Source organism: Engraulis encrasicolus, chromosome 21 (assembly GCF_034702125.1).
Source record: "Engraulis encrasicolus isolate BLACKSEA-1 chromosome 21, IST_EnEncr_1.0, whole genome shotgun sequence".
NCBI lineage: Eukaryota > Metazoa > Chordata > Actinopteri > Clupeiformes > Engraulidae > Engraulis > Engraulis encrasicolus.
The window spans coordinates 30940394-30960393 of record NC_085877.1 but is presented as its reverse complement, the minus strand read 5'-3'; the positions used below and the strand labels follow the sequence as shown (position 1 = coordinate 30960393).

The 20000-nt window shown below is 43.1% G+C and overlaps 1 protein-coding gene across 2 annotated transcripts in view; it reads right to left on the bottom strand.

Annotated features, from left to right (window-relative positions):
• tfr2 (transferrin receptor 2) overlaps positions 1 to 20000 on the bottom strand; it is a 27789-nt gene that overhangs the window by 7132 nt on the left and 657 nt on the right. The window contains exons 2-12 of one of the 2 annotated variants that reach the window (XM_063186576.1): positions 9727 to 9788; positions 8048 to 8273; positions 7344 to 7530; positions 6643 to 6783; positions 6101 to 6209; positions 4798 to 5040; positions 3905 to 4044; positions 3085 to 3287; positions 2289 to 2408; positions 1864 to 1946; positions 1072 to 1135 (exon numbers count right to left, since the gene is read on the bottom strand). In XM_063186576.1, coding sequence (XP_063042646.1) covers positions 1072 to 1135; positions 1864 to 1946; positions 2289 to 2408; positions 3085 to 3287; positions 3905 to 4044; positions 4798 to 5040; positions 6101 to 6209; positions 6643 to 6783; positions 7344 to 7530; positions 8048 to 8273; positions 9727 to 9756 — 1546 coding nt within the window. In that variant the 5' untranslated portion in view covers positions 9757 to 9788. Of the gene's footprint in view, positions 1 to 1071; positions 1136 to 1863; positions 1947 to 2288; positions 2409 to 3084; positions 3288 to 3904; positions 4045 to 4797; positions 5041 to 6100; positions 6210 to 6642; positions 6784 to 7223; positions 7289 to 7343; positions 7531 to 8047; positions 8274 to 9726; positions 9789 to 20000 lie in introns of those variants that run through there. The other variant, XM_063186577.1, reaches the window with a different exon arrangement.

The window sequence follows — 20000 nt, the reverse complement described above, 5'->3', positions numbered from 1 at the left end:
AGAACATAAATTAAACGATGTATTTATTGTGCTTTTCTAAAAGTCCTATTGTGACACACTGACATAGTAACATAGACATTCAGATGCAGATAATACATATTGTTCATGTATTGTATTACATATAGAGATGTCCGATATTGGCTTTTTTGCTGATATCCGATATGCTGATATTGTCCAACTCTCAATTTTCGATTCCGATATCGGCCGATACCGATGTCGATTATTTTTCCTCAAAACAAATTTTAGGTAACATTACACATCTCCTGTTGTGGAACAAAATATGCTTAATTTTATTGTAACGCCCCACTAGATGCATTCTCGAATGCAACAAAGCTTTCCAAATATTAACATCGTCTGTGCAAAATAGAAAAATAATTAAGGAGAAAAGTGTACAGTAATTCAAGCATTATTATATCGGTTTTGAAATCCGATACTGATATTGACCGATATCACATTTTTATGTATTATCGGGCCGATAATATCGGTGGGCCGATATTATCGGACATCTCTAAGTAAGGATTAACGTTCGGCGAGAAGGTCGCTACCGTGGAATAGCAGCACGACAGAGAGAATCTTTAGACCCCGACGCGGAGCGGAGGGGTCTTGTTCTCTCTGAAGTGCTGCTATTCCACAAAGCGACCGACTCGCCGAAAGTTAACCCGCTTATTATATGGATATACTTAAATGATTCACACATGGCGGGGACATTTCTTTAGGCCTATTTAATGTTAAGATTGTTGCTGCGCAAAACAAAACAGTGCCGTTGTGGAACACCGCTAGGCAACAGCTAGGTAGCCAGGACAACAGGTGTTGTCTATCACAGCAGCTGATTAGAGTCTTGTTGAAAAGTCGCTTTAGCAGTGAAAAGTCTTGTTGCCATTGACAGCGGTCTGTTATAGACCAACCCGTCCGTTATCGAAAAATAACAGACGTGCGAACGTTGGGGAGCCCCGTTGAAATGAATGGAGCATTCGACCGATGACATCACACCAATATAATAATTACATATAATTTACAGTAAAAACAGTTAAAAAAAGAAGGAGTTATTTTTAGTTGTGAGAATTTCATTACCCATGATGGCTTGATCCAGGCTGAAATAAGCCACTGCTTTCAGATGTAGCATTGAGAGGTAACCCTGAACAACAAGAAAAATAGATATTTATTTGTTTGTCCCAAAGTCAGATTTACTATCATGTCTGCCCTACAAAGGCAGTAACTAGGCCAACATAGAAACTGGAAAAAGGCCTTGAAAGTATTGCTTTTAGGTTAGGTAGTAATATTATAGTTACTGCCAATTTGACAGTTATATCTCTAAAACGGGACACATTTGGACCTTTAGGCTTTGTTACAATACACAGAAAGTGTTATGAACTGAATTCAAACAAAATATGTAGTGACTGCACTTTGCCTTTATAAGGAAGTATTGTTATGGTACATTTTAGTTATTACAACTTACAATACAGCACTGGCAAACTTTTCTGAAGCAGGGAAAACATCCACAACAGAAAGTCAAAGAATGCGCGCACATCATTGGCACAGGTGCTGGACCAAACGTAAGATAACTGATAAGAAAATAAAGGTCCGCAACACTGTTAAATGCTCCCAAAAGATTTATTGGCACCATCCACAGCATCCACAACAACAGCAGTACTTCAAAAGGTTACCTCGGAATGAAATCTAACGCTTTTATGCAGATCACTGTTTGCTGAAAAATCTACACAACACTGCTATGACATTACCGGGAGTCTTAAGTAACAGATCAGGACATGGTCCAGCATCATTTTGCTTACTACAAGCTTATACTGAAATAGTAGCTCTTCATGAAAGGGTTAACCATGAGTCATCTGCACCAGCAATACCTACCTCTAGCCACTCGGTGGCGCCCACGTTACCAAAGTCGCCAGCATCCCAGCTCACAAACAGCAGACTTCGCTTTGGGTAAAAGCCTGTAGGACGGACACACCACACGCACACGCACACAGAAAAGATTGACCATATTTAAGTTTGACTCAGCGGGTCATTAACAGGTTAAGGACATATTTGTAGAACTCACAACAGACACAAACACATATCAGTACATAAACCCACACTACCACATAAACACTCACTACCACAAAAAAACACACATGATTTTGCACCAATACAACTTTTTTTGCACTGGTACAATTATAATTGCGCACACACACACACACACACACACACGTACACACACACACGTACACACACACACACTCGTACACACACACACACACACACACACACACACACACACACACACACACACACACCGTTCTGCACCATGGAGCTGAAGGTTCGTGCGAGCTCGAGCAGCAGTGCAGTGCCGACGCCAGACTTGACGGCCCCTGGCCCCCACGAGTCCCTCTGGGCCCCCATGATGATGTACTGGTCTAGAGAGAGAGAGAGAGAGAGAGAGAGAGAGAGAGAGAGAGAGAGAGAGAGAGAGAGAGAGAGAGAGAGATATATGGATCCTAATTCACTGGCAATGCACCTTGCTTATGCCAAAAATTGCTTTAAAAATGGCTAATGTGTGTCTGTCTCTAAAAAATAATAACCAGTATAGATGGTCCCTCCCTCATCTCACTTGGCTTGTTTCTGGCAGAAAAAAACAATAAAAGGCAGGAAAGAATGACACAAAGAAAGAAAGAAAGAAAGAAAGAAAGAAAGAAAGAAAGAAAGAAAGAAAGAAAGAAAGAAAGAAAGAAAGAAAGAAAGAAGGAACAATGGGGGACCCTACCACACCTCTCTGGGTTTGCTTTTGGCAACTAAAGCAAGACAGAAAGAAAAAGCAAGGGAAAAAAATAACGCATAAAAGAAAGAACGGCAGAAAGGAAGAAAGGCAGACAGAAAACTCTCCTCTTGATGGCGATCCTCCTTCATTTCACTGGGTTTGCTTATGTCAAATAAAACAAGACAACACAGAAAGAAAAAAAAAACGAGGAAAAAACAACACAAAGAAGAAAGAAAGAAAAGAAAAGAAAGAAAAGAAAGACAGAAACAAACAAACAATCAAAGACAGAAAGAAAGAAAGAAAGAAAGAAAGAAAGCCATCTCTCCTGGCGTCACCTGGCTCTATGCGTCCCTCGATGGAGGCGAAGATGTTGTTGAGCAGCACGGGCCTCATGATGTTGTGGACCCCCATGCGAACCCTCCTCCGACCAGCAGGGGGCCCCGTCTGCCTCAGGGAAGGACCCAGCACACACTTACAGTACACATAGATCTGCAGCCGGCCCTGCCAGCCACGCGGACACGCCGGGCCCTCCAGCTGTCTGGAAGAGAGAGAGAGAGAGAGGGAGAGAGAGGGGGAGAGAGAGAGGGGATGGGGGAGAAGGGGGGAGAGAGAGAGTAAATGTTAGAGAAGAGGGTGTTGGAGAAACAATAAATGGAAGAGAGTGGAGGACAGAGAGGAGTATATGGGTGGAGCAGAGAGAGAGAGAGAGAGAGAGAGAGAGAGAGAGAGAGAGAGAGAGAGAAGAGGGGAGAAGAGGAGAAAAAGAGAGAGAGCCTGAGAGGCGGATTACTGCAAACATAAAAACGACAAACCAGAACTAGTCCTGTGGAAACTGTAATGGACAGAGAAAAGTTACTAATGGTTCATCAACAGTAATGGGCAATCTGGAGTCATTAGTTACAATCCATTGTCACATTCTCCAAATGACGTTGGTGTTACCTGTCCAATTCAACCACCTGATCCTTCAAGCATTCAATCACCTGCTTGAGTCGGACAGGTAAAACCAGGTAATTTGAAACATGCGACACTGAACGGTAACTAATTAATAAATAACCAATAAATAATTAAATAACTAATCAACTGTAACCAGGTTGCCCATTTTGGTTCATCACATCACACCTGCATCACTTCAGCGGGTGAGAGGCGGGACCATACCTGAGCAGGGTAGAGGCTGCGTTGGCACTGATTGGCTGTGCAGGGATGAGTGGCAGGCCAGAGGACTGCATGGGCGGGAACTGGGTGTGGTTAAAGGAGGGGAAGCCGGGGGTGAAGGGGTCACCGGAACCCAGATGGACCTGGAAGAATGGAGACAGTAGAACAAGGGAGTTACTACATTACACTAAACATCTCCATTTAACTAGAATTAAATAGTAGTAGTCTTAACTATGCTAAACTAGCTGCTTAACTAGTATTAACTAGATTTAACTGAGTGTGGTTCAAGGAGGGAAAGCTTGAGTTGAAGGGGTCACCAGAACCCAGATGGACCAGGAATGAAGACAGTAGAGCCAGGCAGTTACTACTACACTCAACGACTCCACTTAACTAGCCTTAAACAGTCTCAATCAGTGACACTTAACTAGTCTTAATAAGTGTTAACAAGTTTTAACTGTGTGTGGTTAAAGGATGGAAAGCTGAGGGTCGTGGGTCTTGGGGTACGTCTGAGGGCTCTGGGTGTATGACTTCCAAACTTGCAACACCCCTACCATGCCCTTACTTACCACACACGCATTCACGCAAACCATGGCGTGCTTACTTACAGTAGCCTACTTACCACACACACACACACGCGCACGCACACACACACACACACACACACACACACACACACACACACACACACACACACACACACACACACACACACACACACACACACACACACACACACACACACACACACACACCCTCCTTACTTACCACACACGCACACACACCATCATGCCCTCCTTACTTACTTACCACACACACAGACGCACGCACACGCACAAACGTGCACGGACACACAAACACACACACGCACACACAATTTCCCTGTAATGGTCACGTACGTGTTCTGAGATGGCTGCGTCGCTGCTCAGCCCCAGGCGCCGGGGGTCCTGGGGTACGTCCGAGGGGTCTGGGTAGATGAGCACCCCCACCATGCCCTCCTTCTGGGCCTGCTGCACCTTCTCGGCGAAGCTCACCCCTCCCCCCACCCGGGCGATGGCGATGGCCCCCTTCGGAGACACGCCCAGCGAGCGCAGCGTCTCGAAGTCCACGGGCCGCGCGTAGTTCACGTACATGACTCCGCCCTGCGTACATGAATGAATGAATGAATGAACGAATGAATGAATTAATTTTTATGCTTTTCTTACTTTGATATTATTTCATTATTATTATCATTACTTGATTATGACGTATTACTTTTGACACTTGTCTGTCCTACAGAGAGAACATACAAGGATCATACAAGGATAAAATCCAAGTATTGATGCACTTTCTTTCCCGTGTTTTAAACTTTACCTCTGCTAAGGAGGTTATGTTTTCAGTTGCGCTGGTTTGTCTGTCTGTTTGTCTGTCTGTTAGCAGGATGACTCAAAAAGCTATGAACAGATTTTTGTTAAACTTCGTGGAGTTGTTGGAAATGACAAAAGGAACACGTGATTACATTTTGGTGGTGATCTGGATCACGATCTGGATCCAGGACTTTTTTTTAAAGATTCTTCACCTTTGTGGGATAGGGCGAATTTTGACATTCCAGTTTCTAAAGCCACAAGAACAAGGCAGAAAGACTTTTGAATTTCTAGATACGAGTTGTGTTTTTGTGCTATAAGCTACGCATTACTATTGATAAGCGGATGATGAGCAGAGTAACGGCCTCCGAGGTGTCCCGATATCAAGTGAAAATGGACTTGGCGAAGCGAACAGCCCTTCGCTTCGCCTCGTCCATTATTTCCCTTGACATCGGGACACCTTGTGTTGCCAGATGTGTCTGATCAAATCCCGCCCAAAAAGTGCTCAAAAACCGCCAAGAGGCACTAAATTCTGTCCAATTTCAACAAATTGCATTGATTTCTATGGCCATAAAACTGCAGAAAAAAACGCAACATTTTTCCCGTTTTTACCTGCAGGTGGCCATTCCAAGCAGCCCAATTGGACGGGTAACCGTCCAATCTGGCAACACTGCTCGTCGGCCGTTATTCCGCTTATCACCCATTGCCAGTATTTAAGTATTAATTTATTAATATGTTGATCTAAGGCTTTGTGAGAATAACCACTGTGCTTGGTTCGTTGGCTCGGCGCATATAGGGTATATTATTGTGTTATACTGTATATGTTCCACACACACAAACAATGCATTGCCATAGTTACCGTTGCCGTGCCGTTGGGGCTGTAGGCACAGTAGTCTTCCTGGTTCAAGGGAATCTCCTCCAGCTCGTTCCCGTCCTCATCCACAATCCACAGGGTATTTCTCTGGGTCCTAGACACACACACACACACAGACCTGGGGGTAACTAAAGGGTGGGGTAGTGGAAGTCAGTCGTGGTGTGGGTGGACTGACTGACTGACTGACTGACTGACTGACTGACTGACTGACTGACTGACTGACTGACTGACTGACTGACTGACTGACTGACTGACTGACTGACTGACTGACTGACTGACTGACTGACTCACTCACTCACTCACTCACTCACTCACTCACTCACTCACTCACTCACTCACTCACTCACTCACTCACTCACTCACTCACTCTCTCACTCACTCTCTCACTCACTCTCTCACTCACTCTCTCTCTCTCTCTCTCTCTCTCTCTCTCTCTCTCTCTCTCTCTCTCTCTCTCTCTCTCTCTCTCTCTCTCGCTCGCTCGCTCGCTCTCTCTCGCTCTCTCGATTACTCGCTCTCTCTCTCACCTGGAGGGGAACTGCAGGGTTGCGTAGTGTGAGTCTGTCCAGGTGTGGTCCATGTGCAGCTTCTTGAAGGCCTGCAGGATCTCCTGGGCCAGGTCGTTCCCCTCCGAGGACCCCGGCGGATGGGCTGTCCTGCTCACTCGCCTGAACAGAAAGCGCACACAGCCTGCAATGCACTGTGGGTAGGGTAGGGTTCCTTTTTTTGCTTTCGAATGTTTTTTTTGGTAACACCTTCATTTAGACAGGATAGTGATAGAGAATCTGTGTGTGTGTGTGTGTGTGTGTGTGTGTGTGTGTGTGTGTGTGTGTGTGTGTGTGTGTGTGTGTGTGTGTGTGTGTGTGTGTGTGTGTGTGTGTGTGTGTGTGTGTGTGTGTGTATGTATGTATGTGTGTGTGTGTTCCTAATAGTTGTGTCTCCTCCCTGAGGTACTTTTTGAGCATGTCTCTGAGCTCAACCAAGTGCAGAAGTCTGCCCTCCCTATAGTAGCCTGGTGTGTGTGTGTGTGTGTGTGTTTGTTTGTTTGTTTGTTTGTTTGTTTGTTTGTTTGTGTGTGAGTGTGTGTGCCCCTCATGTGTGTATGTACCTAATAGTGGTATCCAGTGTCTCCTCACTGAGATACTTTGTGAGCATTTCTCTGAGCTCCCCCATGTGCAGTGCGCGTGTGTGCGCGTGCGTGCGCGTGTGTTGCGTCACCTGTATGTACCTAATAGTGGTATCCAGGGTCTCCTCGCTGAGGTACTTCTTGAGCATTTCTCGGAGCTCCCCCATGTGCAGCAGGCTGCCCTCGCTGTAGTAGCCTGGCGGGTCGTCCACTGGCACCAGCTCCCCATCGTCAATAGTGCAGTACTGACACGAGGAGCCACGAAACACCACGTAGCCTAGCAGGAACGCTGCGGAAGAGAACGGAGAGGACGTGAGGCGGAGGGGGGGGGGGTGGTTTGGAGGAGAGAGGAATGCTCCATCATCACCGTAGTACTGACAAGAGGTGCCGCGGAACACCACAAAACCCAGGGGTCCTCTGGCCCTTTTTACCTAATTGTCCAGCACTTTGGTCAGCTTGCCTCTGTTACATTGTACTCAAATACATTTTACTTGACTTGACTTGACTATGGTGAGAATGAGATATTGTTTCTGTGTCTCAGATGGCGCACTTGTGCACTCACGGCACTATGGGCATTTCCCAAAGTCTAGTGTGCGTCCTTCGAAGTGTATCAGCCTTCGTAATCACGCCCAGTGATCGGATACTCTTTGGTGAACTCTGCGGAGTATCAAATCACTGGGCGTGACTAATTAGGCTGAAACACTTCCAAGGCACATACACTTGACATTGGGAAATGGTGTATGTTTCAGTGCACACAGTGCCCTAAAGTGCACAAGTGCGCCATCTGAGATATAGCAAGAGAGTACCTGTGGTGAATATCAGCAGTCCTGTGAGTATCAGGTACAGCCACGCCCTCTTGTGCTTCATTGGCTGCCTGAGCACCAGAGCTGTGATGCTGCTGCCAAGCTCCTCCTCCTCCTCTTCCTCTCCCGCCTGTGATTGGACGAGCCTGAGTTCCACACCTGGCACACGACGCCTGGGCCCTCCCCCTTCCTCCACGCCCTCTTCAGCCTGGGCTCCGCCCCCACCGCTCTATTGGGCAAAAGAGTGAGATGGAAGGATGTGATTGGTCAGTGATACAGTAACTAAAAAATCTCTAGCCGCTGCAAAGTTTTGCTACATTTCGTTACGCTTTCCTGATCAAATTAATTGCCGCAATGTAGAAAAATATTCTGCAACTGATTTTTGGGTATACTTTCTATAATTTGGTAGGTTTTTTTCGACTGTGAACACAACAGAGTAATCTGCACACCTCAGTTTTGTTGAATTAAACACTTCGTGCCATGTGTCTTGCACAGTATTCAAACATAGCCAAGTATATTGCTAAGCTAATTTTCTTGACCTCTGTTTTTCAAAATAACATTGTTCACACACCATTGGTAAAGATGCTGACAAGTCATTAACTAGGGTGACCAAATCCATTTTTACGACCTGTTTTACGACATCTGTGTGTCCCAATTTTTGTGTTTGCTCTCGTCCTCGCCTTGTGCTTATGGCCTCAAGATGTGAAGCAACGTCATTGACACAAACTAGACTGACAGTCAGTCGTGTTTCCAATAGCCTATCTGCAGCCGTCCAGATTTTACTCCAGACATCGCACAGCAAATTAACTGTATTGCGTGCAATTCGTGTTATTTGCGGTTTATATCCCAGTCAACGTCAGGCACGTTAACTGACTGTGTGAAAGTTATAGTCAAGTTGCCTAATTCCGTCCGTCCTCCAATTCGGCCCACCTATTTATAAGTGATGATAGTTAATTATTTATCCACTGTTTAAGTCAGGAACGGATATCGGAGTTTGTATCCTTACAATTTGAAACGGTGATGACATTTAAAACCGAGTCAAACGGCCATAAACAGCACTGTAATGAAGGGTGTCGTAACGGCAGTATGAAAGAGATGGAACTTTAATTTCACTATGACATTTTGGCTTCTAACCCGCCCTGGCTGGCCGCTTCCCTTTTTCACTTTAGGACCAAAATTATTCAACCGTTTCCACAGTAACGACCAAACTAATCACAGTTCCTGCATCGGTAAAGCCAGGACTACAAGTGTGAACGAAATCAGCACAACAGCATAAAGGAATAATAAACAGTAACGGAAATACCGTCTCTGATAATCTACAACGTTAGTTATGGTGATGATGACTCATTTATTGGAGGGAGGAGGTAGGTGTAATGAAATGCGAACATCCTTGCCAAAACATAAAACTGTTGTTAGTAGCTGAGTTAGTCTGAGGTAAGATCTCAGTTCTGCACCCTGACTTCAGCCTACTATTTGAAATGCCAACTTGATTGTTTTCTCCATGGAGGCGGGGAGTCAGCGAGTCGAAGCAATGGGTGCTACGCGAGGACGTTAGGTTGGATAATTTAGGGGCGGGGCCGTCCCGGAAAATACGGACAATATGGTCACCCTACTTTAACAGGGGGCCCTAGGTAGTTGCCCAGTTTGCCTGGCTGGTTGGAACAGGCCTGCTCTTCTCTTACCCCAGTGAGTAGGGACTGCACGGTGGCCATTGGAAGAGTGTCGTCCTCTGCCTCTGGACACACTGGAACAACAGAAGTTGCAGTGCGTTAGTAAAGAACAGCCTCCATGTTAGACAAATTGGAGGAACAGAAGGAAACAGCACTGACACACATGAGTTACGGAGCACTGTACAACTTTTTCAAATTAAATAATCTTCTGATCATAACAGGTGATAGACCTGAAAACTACACCTACGAAATATGGCATCCAGGGTTGCCTCACAAAGTCTTGAACATCATGAGAAAAACTACAATGTGGATTTTGTGAGAAACTAGCAGGAGACAAAATCCTTCATCATGAGAAAGAGTTGAGAAATATTCAAACTTACTATTCAAACAGTTACCCACCCAGTGCATTGGATTACAATGTATGTACATGAGTTTTACATGCAGATTCTGCAACTGATACCTTTTTTACATCAGTTAAACTGAATGTCAATATTCTCAATATTACTCAATCCGACATTGTTTTGTACCTCATTCATTTATCTCAACGCCTTCTCTTCTTCACTTCTTCACTTTGTCCGCGAACAAACTAGGACTGCGACATCAAAGACATTCTTGACTAGCATGCCTATATTACAGTTTGGTCATGCGATTTTGGCTACTACCAAATAAGGCAACACTGAAGTTGACAATACCGTCAAAAGCATGTCATGACATTGTCATAAGTGTCATAACATGGTCATAGACGTGTCATTGTGAAGTATCAAGTGAATCATTATGTCAATGAATTTGATTCAGTAGCCTTTCATTAGGCTATTGCAGGGCGATTGCAGGGCTGTCATAAAAAAAATCATAATCACGATTATTTTCGTCAAAATCGTAATCACGATTATTAATCACGATCACTGATTTCTATAGTATACAATTCAGTTATCACGATTATTGTTTTTTTGCAAATTTTTTTGAAAGTTACAACAAGATGAAATATAACCAAGAATGAATTATATAGGGGATGAGCAAAATAAAATGAATTGTAATAATTATGTAAAGGCAATAGCATGAAACACCAGCCTGTCAGTATGTTCTGGCTTCAAGGACGCTCTCAAAGGTAGGTCACTATTGCCACGATTAAATCACGATTGAAATCACAACTTCGATTTCACGATTTTATCATGATTGACGATTATTTTCGATTAATTGTGCAGCCCTAGGCTATTGTCATGACAAGTTGACATAGTTCAGGCTGGACACTGGACAGTGTCAAGTCCTGCTTATGACAGTATTGTCGGGTAGTCTTCTGGGGCCTATACTAAAAAGCAGGTTCAGGACAAGTTAAGGTTAAGTTAAGAGGTAATTAATCTAATAGAAGAGCCTGGAGTCCTCACTTTCTAAAGAAAAGCTCTTGTATTAGATGAGTTACCTCTTAAACTCAACCTGAACTTAAACTGAACCAGCTTTGTAGTATAGGCCCCTGGGTTTGAAAAGTTAGCTACATGCAGACCAACTTCACAACAGAGAAAGACAAAAGGACTGAGCACAAGGGCATACAAGTCCTGTAGGTTGTTAGATTTGAAGGCTTCCTAAGCATACTGCGCTCAACAAGGTAAACCATGGATGCTATTAAAATGGCAATTATATTATATTAAAGGGACACTGTGCAGGAAATGGTCAAAAAAGGTACTGCAACTATGCTGCTCATTGAAACTGGGCTGCCTATTGCCAAATTTGATCTTCACATGAAAGTTTACTAATAAATAAACAAATATTTTCTAGTATGGTCCGAGTACAGTCATTTTTGCAGCTAAAAATGGCTATTTTTGGAAATTCAAAATGGCGGACCATGGAGAAGATCCCCCTTTTCATGTATGAAAAGTGCAATTTTTCCAGTCATAATGAATACTTAGAATTTGATGGTGGTGGTAAGTATTCATGAAAAAGGTAACATTAGTGAATGGGCAGCATGAATTCTGGAAATAAACAACTAAAAATCTCACACAGTGTCCCTTTAAAGTACACATTGCACAGTGTAATGCGTAATCGTATATTTGAATTAGGCCTACACCTTTTTATAGTTTGTTCTTGATCAATTCAAAAAATATATTGTGTTTGTTATAAAGACTTGTGTAAAGTTGTGTAAGACTTAAAGTGTAAAGTTATTCATTCATGAATAATAGCAAGAAGAAGACTTTCTTTTGTGACCTTAGTGAGCGTTACTGGTTAAACAAATAAACAGATTTCAGGAAACTACATTTTAAAGTCTGATTCCAAAACATGGAGGGAAATATAAAAAAAACTACAGAATGATGTAACACAGCTGTCTGTTTGCTGAAGGGTACACAAACACACACGAATGAGTTAGCACGGCAGTGGCACCATGACGCAACAATAAACAGAAATGTGCACATATCGGAATGCGAAATGGTAATGTGTATGCGCGTGCGTGTGTGTGTGTGTGGGGAGGGGTGTTGGGTGTATATGCTAAAGTGTGGGAAAGTGGCTAAAAGTTAAATATACACACACAAACACACACACAACCATACAATCTGCTGTGCCTTTCAGTTGTTGCGCCCTCCTTTGTTTCTGTGTGTGTGTGTGTGTGTGTGTGTGTGTGTGTGTGTGTGTGTGTGTGTGTGTGTGTGTGTGTGTGTGTGTGTGTGTGTGTGTGTGCGCTAGTAACTGTGTCTCACGACAGCTTCTGTCTTTATCTCTCTTCTCTCCATCACACCCTATCTCTTTCTTCCAGCAAACACAGGAAAGCAAAGAGATAACTGAAAAACGACCATCGAACACACACGTGCACACACATGCGCACGCACGCACGTACCCCCACTCACAATCTTAGACTATTTTACCTCTTGGTATCTCACAAATGCAGACACAAATTTCAACCAACCAAGCTTTTATTTTTTTATGCATTTTTGGAGGCTTTTTGGCCTTTATTATGACAGAACAGTATGAGAGGAGACAGGAAATGGTTGTGAGAGAGAGATGGGGTAGGGCTGGGAAATGACCCCGGCTGGACTCGAACCTTGGTCCCCATGGGCAAAGTAAGCCCAAATGTGGGGGGCTTAGCTCGTAAACCAACCGAGCTTTTACATACTGTCAAGGCTCTACATTAATAACACCAGCCAACTGGCCAAATGCTGGTGATCTTTCCGTTTGGCTGGCAGAAAATATCAACTTACTAGCCACTTTGACCCATTAGTTAGAGTGAGTTTGGATAGTAAAACGACTTGATCAAAATACATTATTCTTTGATGAGATGAGTATCTGCAAGCTTTCACTTCACTGTAGATTGACTGTGTATTGGTCATCACAGTCTTAGCACTGTTTTGTCTGTGTTATCATGACAGACAGTGTCACCCAAGTGCTCTATCCCATTCATTATGCCATACGTCATAGGCGACCACTTCATGTCAGTATTGGGGGGGTGGGGTTGTTAAGCCTACATCCAGTAAATGCAGTTTCCATGTTGACGTTAGATCAATGGCTCTCAACCTTTTTTGAAAAAAGGCCCCCTTACCTCATCGTTAGCCTCCCAAAGCCCCCTTGACCTCAGCATAAGCCTGCTAATGCCCCGATTTGTATTAAAAAATAAAAGAAACTAATGCACCCCAATGGCAACTAAGACCTGCTCCCCTCTCAACTGTGCTCTTCTCTACGCCCCCCTGGGGGGGGGCTGTACCGCCCCCGTTGAGAAACCCTACGTTAGATGTTTGTTGAATAGCCTACGTACACAGTAAAAACCTGCAGTGCTAATTCAACACTGTTCCGAGAATACGGTCCAAATGGGGTTATGGTCCCAATCGGGTCGAATTAACCCCAATTTAGGGTTAACAGGGTTAACACTTAGATACTTGGAAATAACACCGCTTCAGAGTGTGTGCAGCTTTGTAGTGTTAATTCAACACTCTAAATATTTGATTTAATGCTAAAATTAAATGGTAGCATTGAATTACATTACATTGCATTTGGCAGACGCTTTATAACCAAAGCGACTTACAAATGAGGACATAATCATAGCCAACATCACTAGCAGATACAAAGTGCACAGGAATATACAGAACAAGTGCAGATTCAAAGAAGGGTTAGTTAGGGGTTTTTTTTTAAAGTAGAGTACACACACACACACAGACACACACACACACACACACACACACACACACACACACACACACACACACACACACACACACACAGACACACACACAGACTAGGGCAGCTCAAACAATAGTCCAGTAGATAGTCACGTAAGAGGTGTCTTTACTTGCTTCTTGAAGGCTGCAAGAGATGTGCTTTTTTAGTCTTGCTGCCTCTGGGAGACCGTTACACCACTTGGGTTGTGGGAATTAACACACACTGTGTACTAATACTGTGTATTGGTATTCTATGTGCAGTGCACTCATGTGTACTCTGTCTGCCTCCATGTTGCGTACATGTTTGAAGCCCAATAAAACGACCTACAGGTCATCGACATACCTCTGTCCCCGCAACCAGCATGAGTGGCATGTGCAGTGTAGGTTCATAGCTGGGAACGCAAGCTTGTTTGCCACGTTTGACTCAAAGTCAAAGTGTAGGCTAAGTAAAATTGGTCATTCTGTTCACACAAATGTAAACAAGAAAGGAAGATGTTTCTCCTAGATCAAAATTCAGCTGCCGTTTTTACTAATCCATGCACCCCTCTGTCTACAGCAGAGGGTATCTGGATAAATGAAGCAGCTTTGATATCACAATGAGAGCTGGTTTGCTTATGCTCTTATCATGTATGATCATACCAGAGACGAGAGGTTTAAAGGCCTCATTTCAATTGAGTGTGTAGGCCAAACCAACATGATGTCACTGAGTGGGCACAAAAACAACAAGAACTGCCACACTTTTTCGTTTGATATTCCATTTTGTTGTATCCATACAAAATGAATCAAATACAATTGATAATAGCTAAAGTTTGTCTTCCTAACAAGAAAGTGGTACACATTTGTTATTTAGTGAGCCTGTAACGCCACCTTCTAAAGGATCTTTGATCATACATACTTCTAGACAGACAACCCTCCTGGTGTATCAGGCCGGTCATCAGCTTGGGACAGGAGTGTTAAGCAGCCTACAGCAGGAGTTGCCAACCTCTTTCTTAAGCGACCCATATTTTCACCATTTTAAACTTTGGTGAGCCACTTCGCCCACTTGTGCTGCACGAGGGGTGTTCACGTCACACAGCCTCTGTTCCTCAAGAAAATTATTATTATATTATTATACTTATAAAAGTATTTAAATGGATGTTTAACATAGATCGTGAATTTTGTTGATTTTTCACAAATAAGATGAAACAAACATTTTCTCATTTATTTAACATATTATTAATTACATTAATATTGTTAAACCCGTTAAAACCGAGAGGGCTCCGTAAATCGCGACCCCTGTGGATGTTTGGCCAGCCTAACCCTAGAGGGTTAACTTGAACTTTAACTTTATTAACAGCACTGCAAATAGACAAGCTGCTGTGTCACTTCAGTCACTTTTTTTTTTTTTTTAGGTCCATCCATTTGTGCCCCCTACTAGCTACACACCATTACGCAGCAAAATGCAGGGCCGATTGTCCCTCCAAAATACTACACCTATCACTGGCTACCATTGCCATTGCCATTCCCCATCAATTTCCTGTTTACCGGTTAGATAACCGACCTCCCGGGCAGCCAGGCTGAGATCACTTTTTAAAAAATCGGCAATAGAGAGACCCTCAGCCAAAGGTGTATATAGTAAAAGTAGAAGTACTCTGACTGCGTGTCTGCCTTAAGTGTAATAACTGGTGTATGTATGAATAAACTACATAATATCTTACATAAGACGTTGCAATTACATTGAAAGAGTACTTCTACCTCTGCTTTATATGCCTTTGCCAACAACACTACGGAAGGATTTTCAGAGATAGAATTCTAATAAATAAGTAACGGTTTTTAAAACCCTAAAAGGTTTTTTGTTTTTTTTAAGTTCTTGTAGATTTATATTCAAACATTCTACAGCTCCCATAGAACTCTGTGTTAAAATTCCTGCAAAGTGGTTGTGAAATCATAATTGCTGTAAATTTGCCAAAAATTCTAATCACATATACTGAATGTGATGGTACCCCTCTAATTTGGATCTAGATTCACGGTCATGGTCAAAATCACACACAGGAACCAGGGACGGATTATGATTCCATGGGCCCCTGGGCCAGAAAACAAGAACCCCCCCCCCATATAGGCCCATATAGTATTCTGTCCCTGATAGAAACAAGCACACAAATACACAGATTTGCTGGCATTGCAAGAGACAGTATTCAGTGAAATCGTACTTCTTCTGCTTGTTCCCTAGCTTGATATAGTATCTGATATGCCCCACTGGTAGTCATTACACATTATATGAATGAAAGCCCCATTGGGAAACTCAAACTCCCATTGTCATTGCGACAAAGCACTCCGCAGCACACAAGTGAACACTGCACACTGCACACATCGAAATTGCATTTATGCCTCACCCGTGCAAGGGGGCAGCCCTCAATGGTGCCCCAAGGGAGCAGTGCGGCGGGACGGTACCATGCTCAGGGTACCTCAGTCATGGAGGAGGATGGGGGAGAGCACTGGTTAATTACTCCCCCCACCAACCTGGCGGGTTGTGAGTCGAATCGGCAACCTTTGGGCTAAGTCTGACGCCCTAACAGCTTACGCATGACTACCCTGCATTACATTACGCACTTAGCTGAAGCCATGGATTGAGGTGTAGGGAGAGGTAAGGGAGGGTGGGATTTGAACCTGCAACCCTAAAGACGGTCTCCCTAAGTATTAGGCCACGGACGGCTGGCCCCAAATCAATTATTATTAGTGGTGTCAACAATAATCGATTCGGCAATGCAATGCAATACGGGGCATGGACGATCCAATTCAATGCGGCAAGTTCCAGAATCGATGCAGCAATTTTTTTAAGTTTCAATTACCTCCGTGGATATTTCAGGAGCAAATGAATGTTAAATTAAATAAAAAGCACTTCAAAAGCATTGAAAACTGCAAGACTGATACAGAAAACAGCCAATAAAATGTTGCTCAGTATCTGACTACTTGTATTGCCTCATCATGGTATTGCCTCATCATGACTGATGAAACATTTGCTTTGCTTTCAGTAGAAATGTAATGCATTGCAATGCATCGTAGAATTGAATCGAATCGAATCGAATCGAATCGAAACCTCCCGAATCGGAATCGAATTGAATCGTGAGGGCAGTGCCAATGCACACCACTAATTATTACTACCGGTACATACAGTACATGAAGCAATAGTAGTAACAGCCATCAATAATATATTTAGTACTTCCATAACACAGCAAAATACTGCAATATAACGTTGATCAACTTTGAGGGAATTCTGCAAAGATTTTGCTTCTGACAACACCTATTCATGTACCAGCATGCCAAATGTCAGCCTACTATTGAATACTGTACAGCTGTTACACTATATGGCCTTCAGAACTTGGCAGAAAAACAATGGCTGAACAAAGTTGACATGCATGTAACTTGGAAAAGATACCACTTCACTTGAAAGGAAATTTCAATCCTTTCTCTTGAACGTCTAATTTTTTCAGAGAAACAAGTCCATGTAGACGTGTTAAATTGGAGCGGAATGACCCTGCTCATTGTAATGCTGGGATGTCAGCTGATGTTTCCAAGGTATGCTACAGTGTACACAGAAGAGGACAACTGCACAATGGGGTTTGCACAGCTGGGGAATCAGTCCAGAAGCCACCACTGATCATAGTGCACATGTATATGGAGATATTGATCACGCCCAATACACCTGAGCACACACACGCACGCACGCACGCACGCACGCACGCACACACACACACACACACACACACACACACACACACACACACACACACACACACACACACACACACACACACACACAACCAGTCAATTCCAGCCACAAAGTTGCCCAAAACAGAAGTATTCTCTCTCTCAACAAGACACCTGTTCAAACATCCCAAAGGATCAAAGGCTTGTCATTTTTACCAAATAACTGCATCACAGCGCAATGCCCTTACAAACACACACTTTACAACTTAGAACTGACAAAAGCACACTATGAGAACGCCATACTCACGTCGATCAGTGTCACATCTTAGTCATTTACAGGGTGTGATTGATACACCAAAGAAGGCGCAGGGAGTGACTTGAGGGAAAAGCAGAGGGCATAATAAGTTTCAGATTTTTAAGCAGTATCAATGGAGTTACATTAAACCACGATTAAAATCATGTGAAGATGTGGAGATATCAAAAGCATAAGAGGGAACAATCACCCCTACACACACACACACACACACACACACACACACACACACACACACACACACACACACACACACACACACACACACACACACACACACACACACACACACACACACACACACACACAAAACATACCCTGGTTCTGTGATAAACCTGGTCAGAGAAACAGCCATTAACCGTCTAATAGGAGAGTCCCCGGCTTCATTCTCTGAATTAAATTGCAACATACTATTCATATTCTATAATTGGTAATTAATTTGGAATGCGATTATGAGGGGGTCCTTGGCAAATGCTCCACTAGGTGTTCCCCAGCCCATCAAAGTAGGGGAATCACTGGCCTACATGGCATCAGTGTTGCCAGATGTACGAAGTATCGTATTTTGTACCATAATTTTGTCTTCTGTACAACCAAAAAACAAATTGTGTACGCTAATTTCATAGTTTTCACTCAGTTGCCTTAAACAGCCATTTGGTCCCAAAACGATAATTTCGAGGTTTTTGTACGATAGTTCTGCGCTTCACATCTGGCAACACAGGATGCCATAAAAGTCATGTGGAACAAACTGTGTGGATTATAAGGGGTCATTTCACGTGAAATCAGACACTTTGGGACCCGACCGACACAAATTTCAATCATACTTGCTGTGCCTGTTTAGTAGCAAGGTAGCACCCCAGAACTGCATTTGTGTGAATCTGACACCAATATAAAGGGATATACAGACTAGCAAAGGTTTACAGATGAGGGTAGGACACTATGCATTCAGCCTTGATTATATCAGTCAGTGTAAGTCACAAATGGATGTCTGTGGTGTTATTTGAAAGCTCTTTTCTGCCTCTACAAATTACACAAACAGCATGGAATACAACATCCCTCACAATATGAATTATCATAAATTGAAAATAAAAAAATTGAATATAAAAAAAACTCATATTTTAAAACGGCCAGTTCCTTGTCTAAACATAGCCTGCAATGTCATGAGCAACGCCTGAAATGCTGGTGTTTGGTTCTTTATTAATTTCAGAGATAATGGGACTCAAAAATATGGCATCATACAAATCACCTAGAAATAATATGGTAATGCCATAGTAGTATCACATGACAGCATGTCTATTGGAATATGTGAAGGATGGAGATGGTCCATGAGGATGCAGGAAGTTCAGTTTCACCTCTCCAGTGCTCGGCATACATTCTGCAACACATGCTAGCCACTAGTTGCCATCATACGGCTACAACATACCCTTTGATGCTTGAACATTTAGAAAATGAGCGTATTCTTTCAACCCTGCCTTCTCTGAATGCTGAAGATGGTCTAGCTTCCACTTTGTCCATTGACAATGGGCAGAAGCTGTGTAGTTTTTGAGTACCTGGAATAGGGACTGACGAGGGTGCAGGGCCCACCGGAAAAATGCCCGTTATGCCAGATGGCCAGTCCAGTCCTGTCCCTGACACTACTCTATCACTATTCATTACAACTCATTTCAACATTTATGTCCCATTATCTCTGAAATGAATAAAGACCCAAACACCTCATTTTCAGGTGTTGCTCATGACCTTACAGGCTATATTTAGACAAGAAACCGGCCATTTTAAAATATATGTTTTTTTGATATTCAATTTTTTAATTTTTCAATATATCATAATTCACATTCTGAAGGTTGTTGTATTCCATGCTGTGTGTGTAAGTTGTAGAGCCAGAAAAGAGCTTTCTAACAACACCTCAGACATATTTTTGTGACTTACACTGACTGATATAATCAAGGCTGAATGTATAGTGTCCTACCCTCATATGTAAACCTTTGCTAGTCTGTTTCTCCCTTAATATTGGTGTCAGATTCACACAAATGCAGTTCTGGGGTCCTACCTTGCTACTAAACAGGCACAGCAAGTATGATTGAAATCTGTGTCAGTCGGGTCCCAAAGTGTCTTATTTCACGTGAAATGACCCTAAGGCAACATACAGTAACATTGCA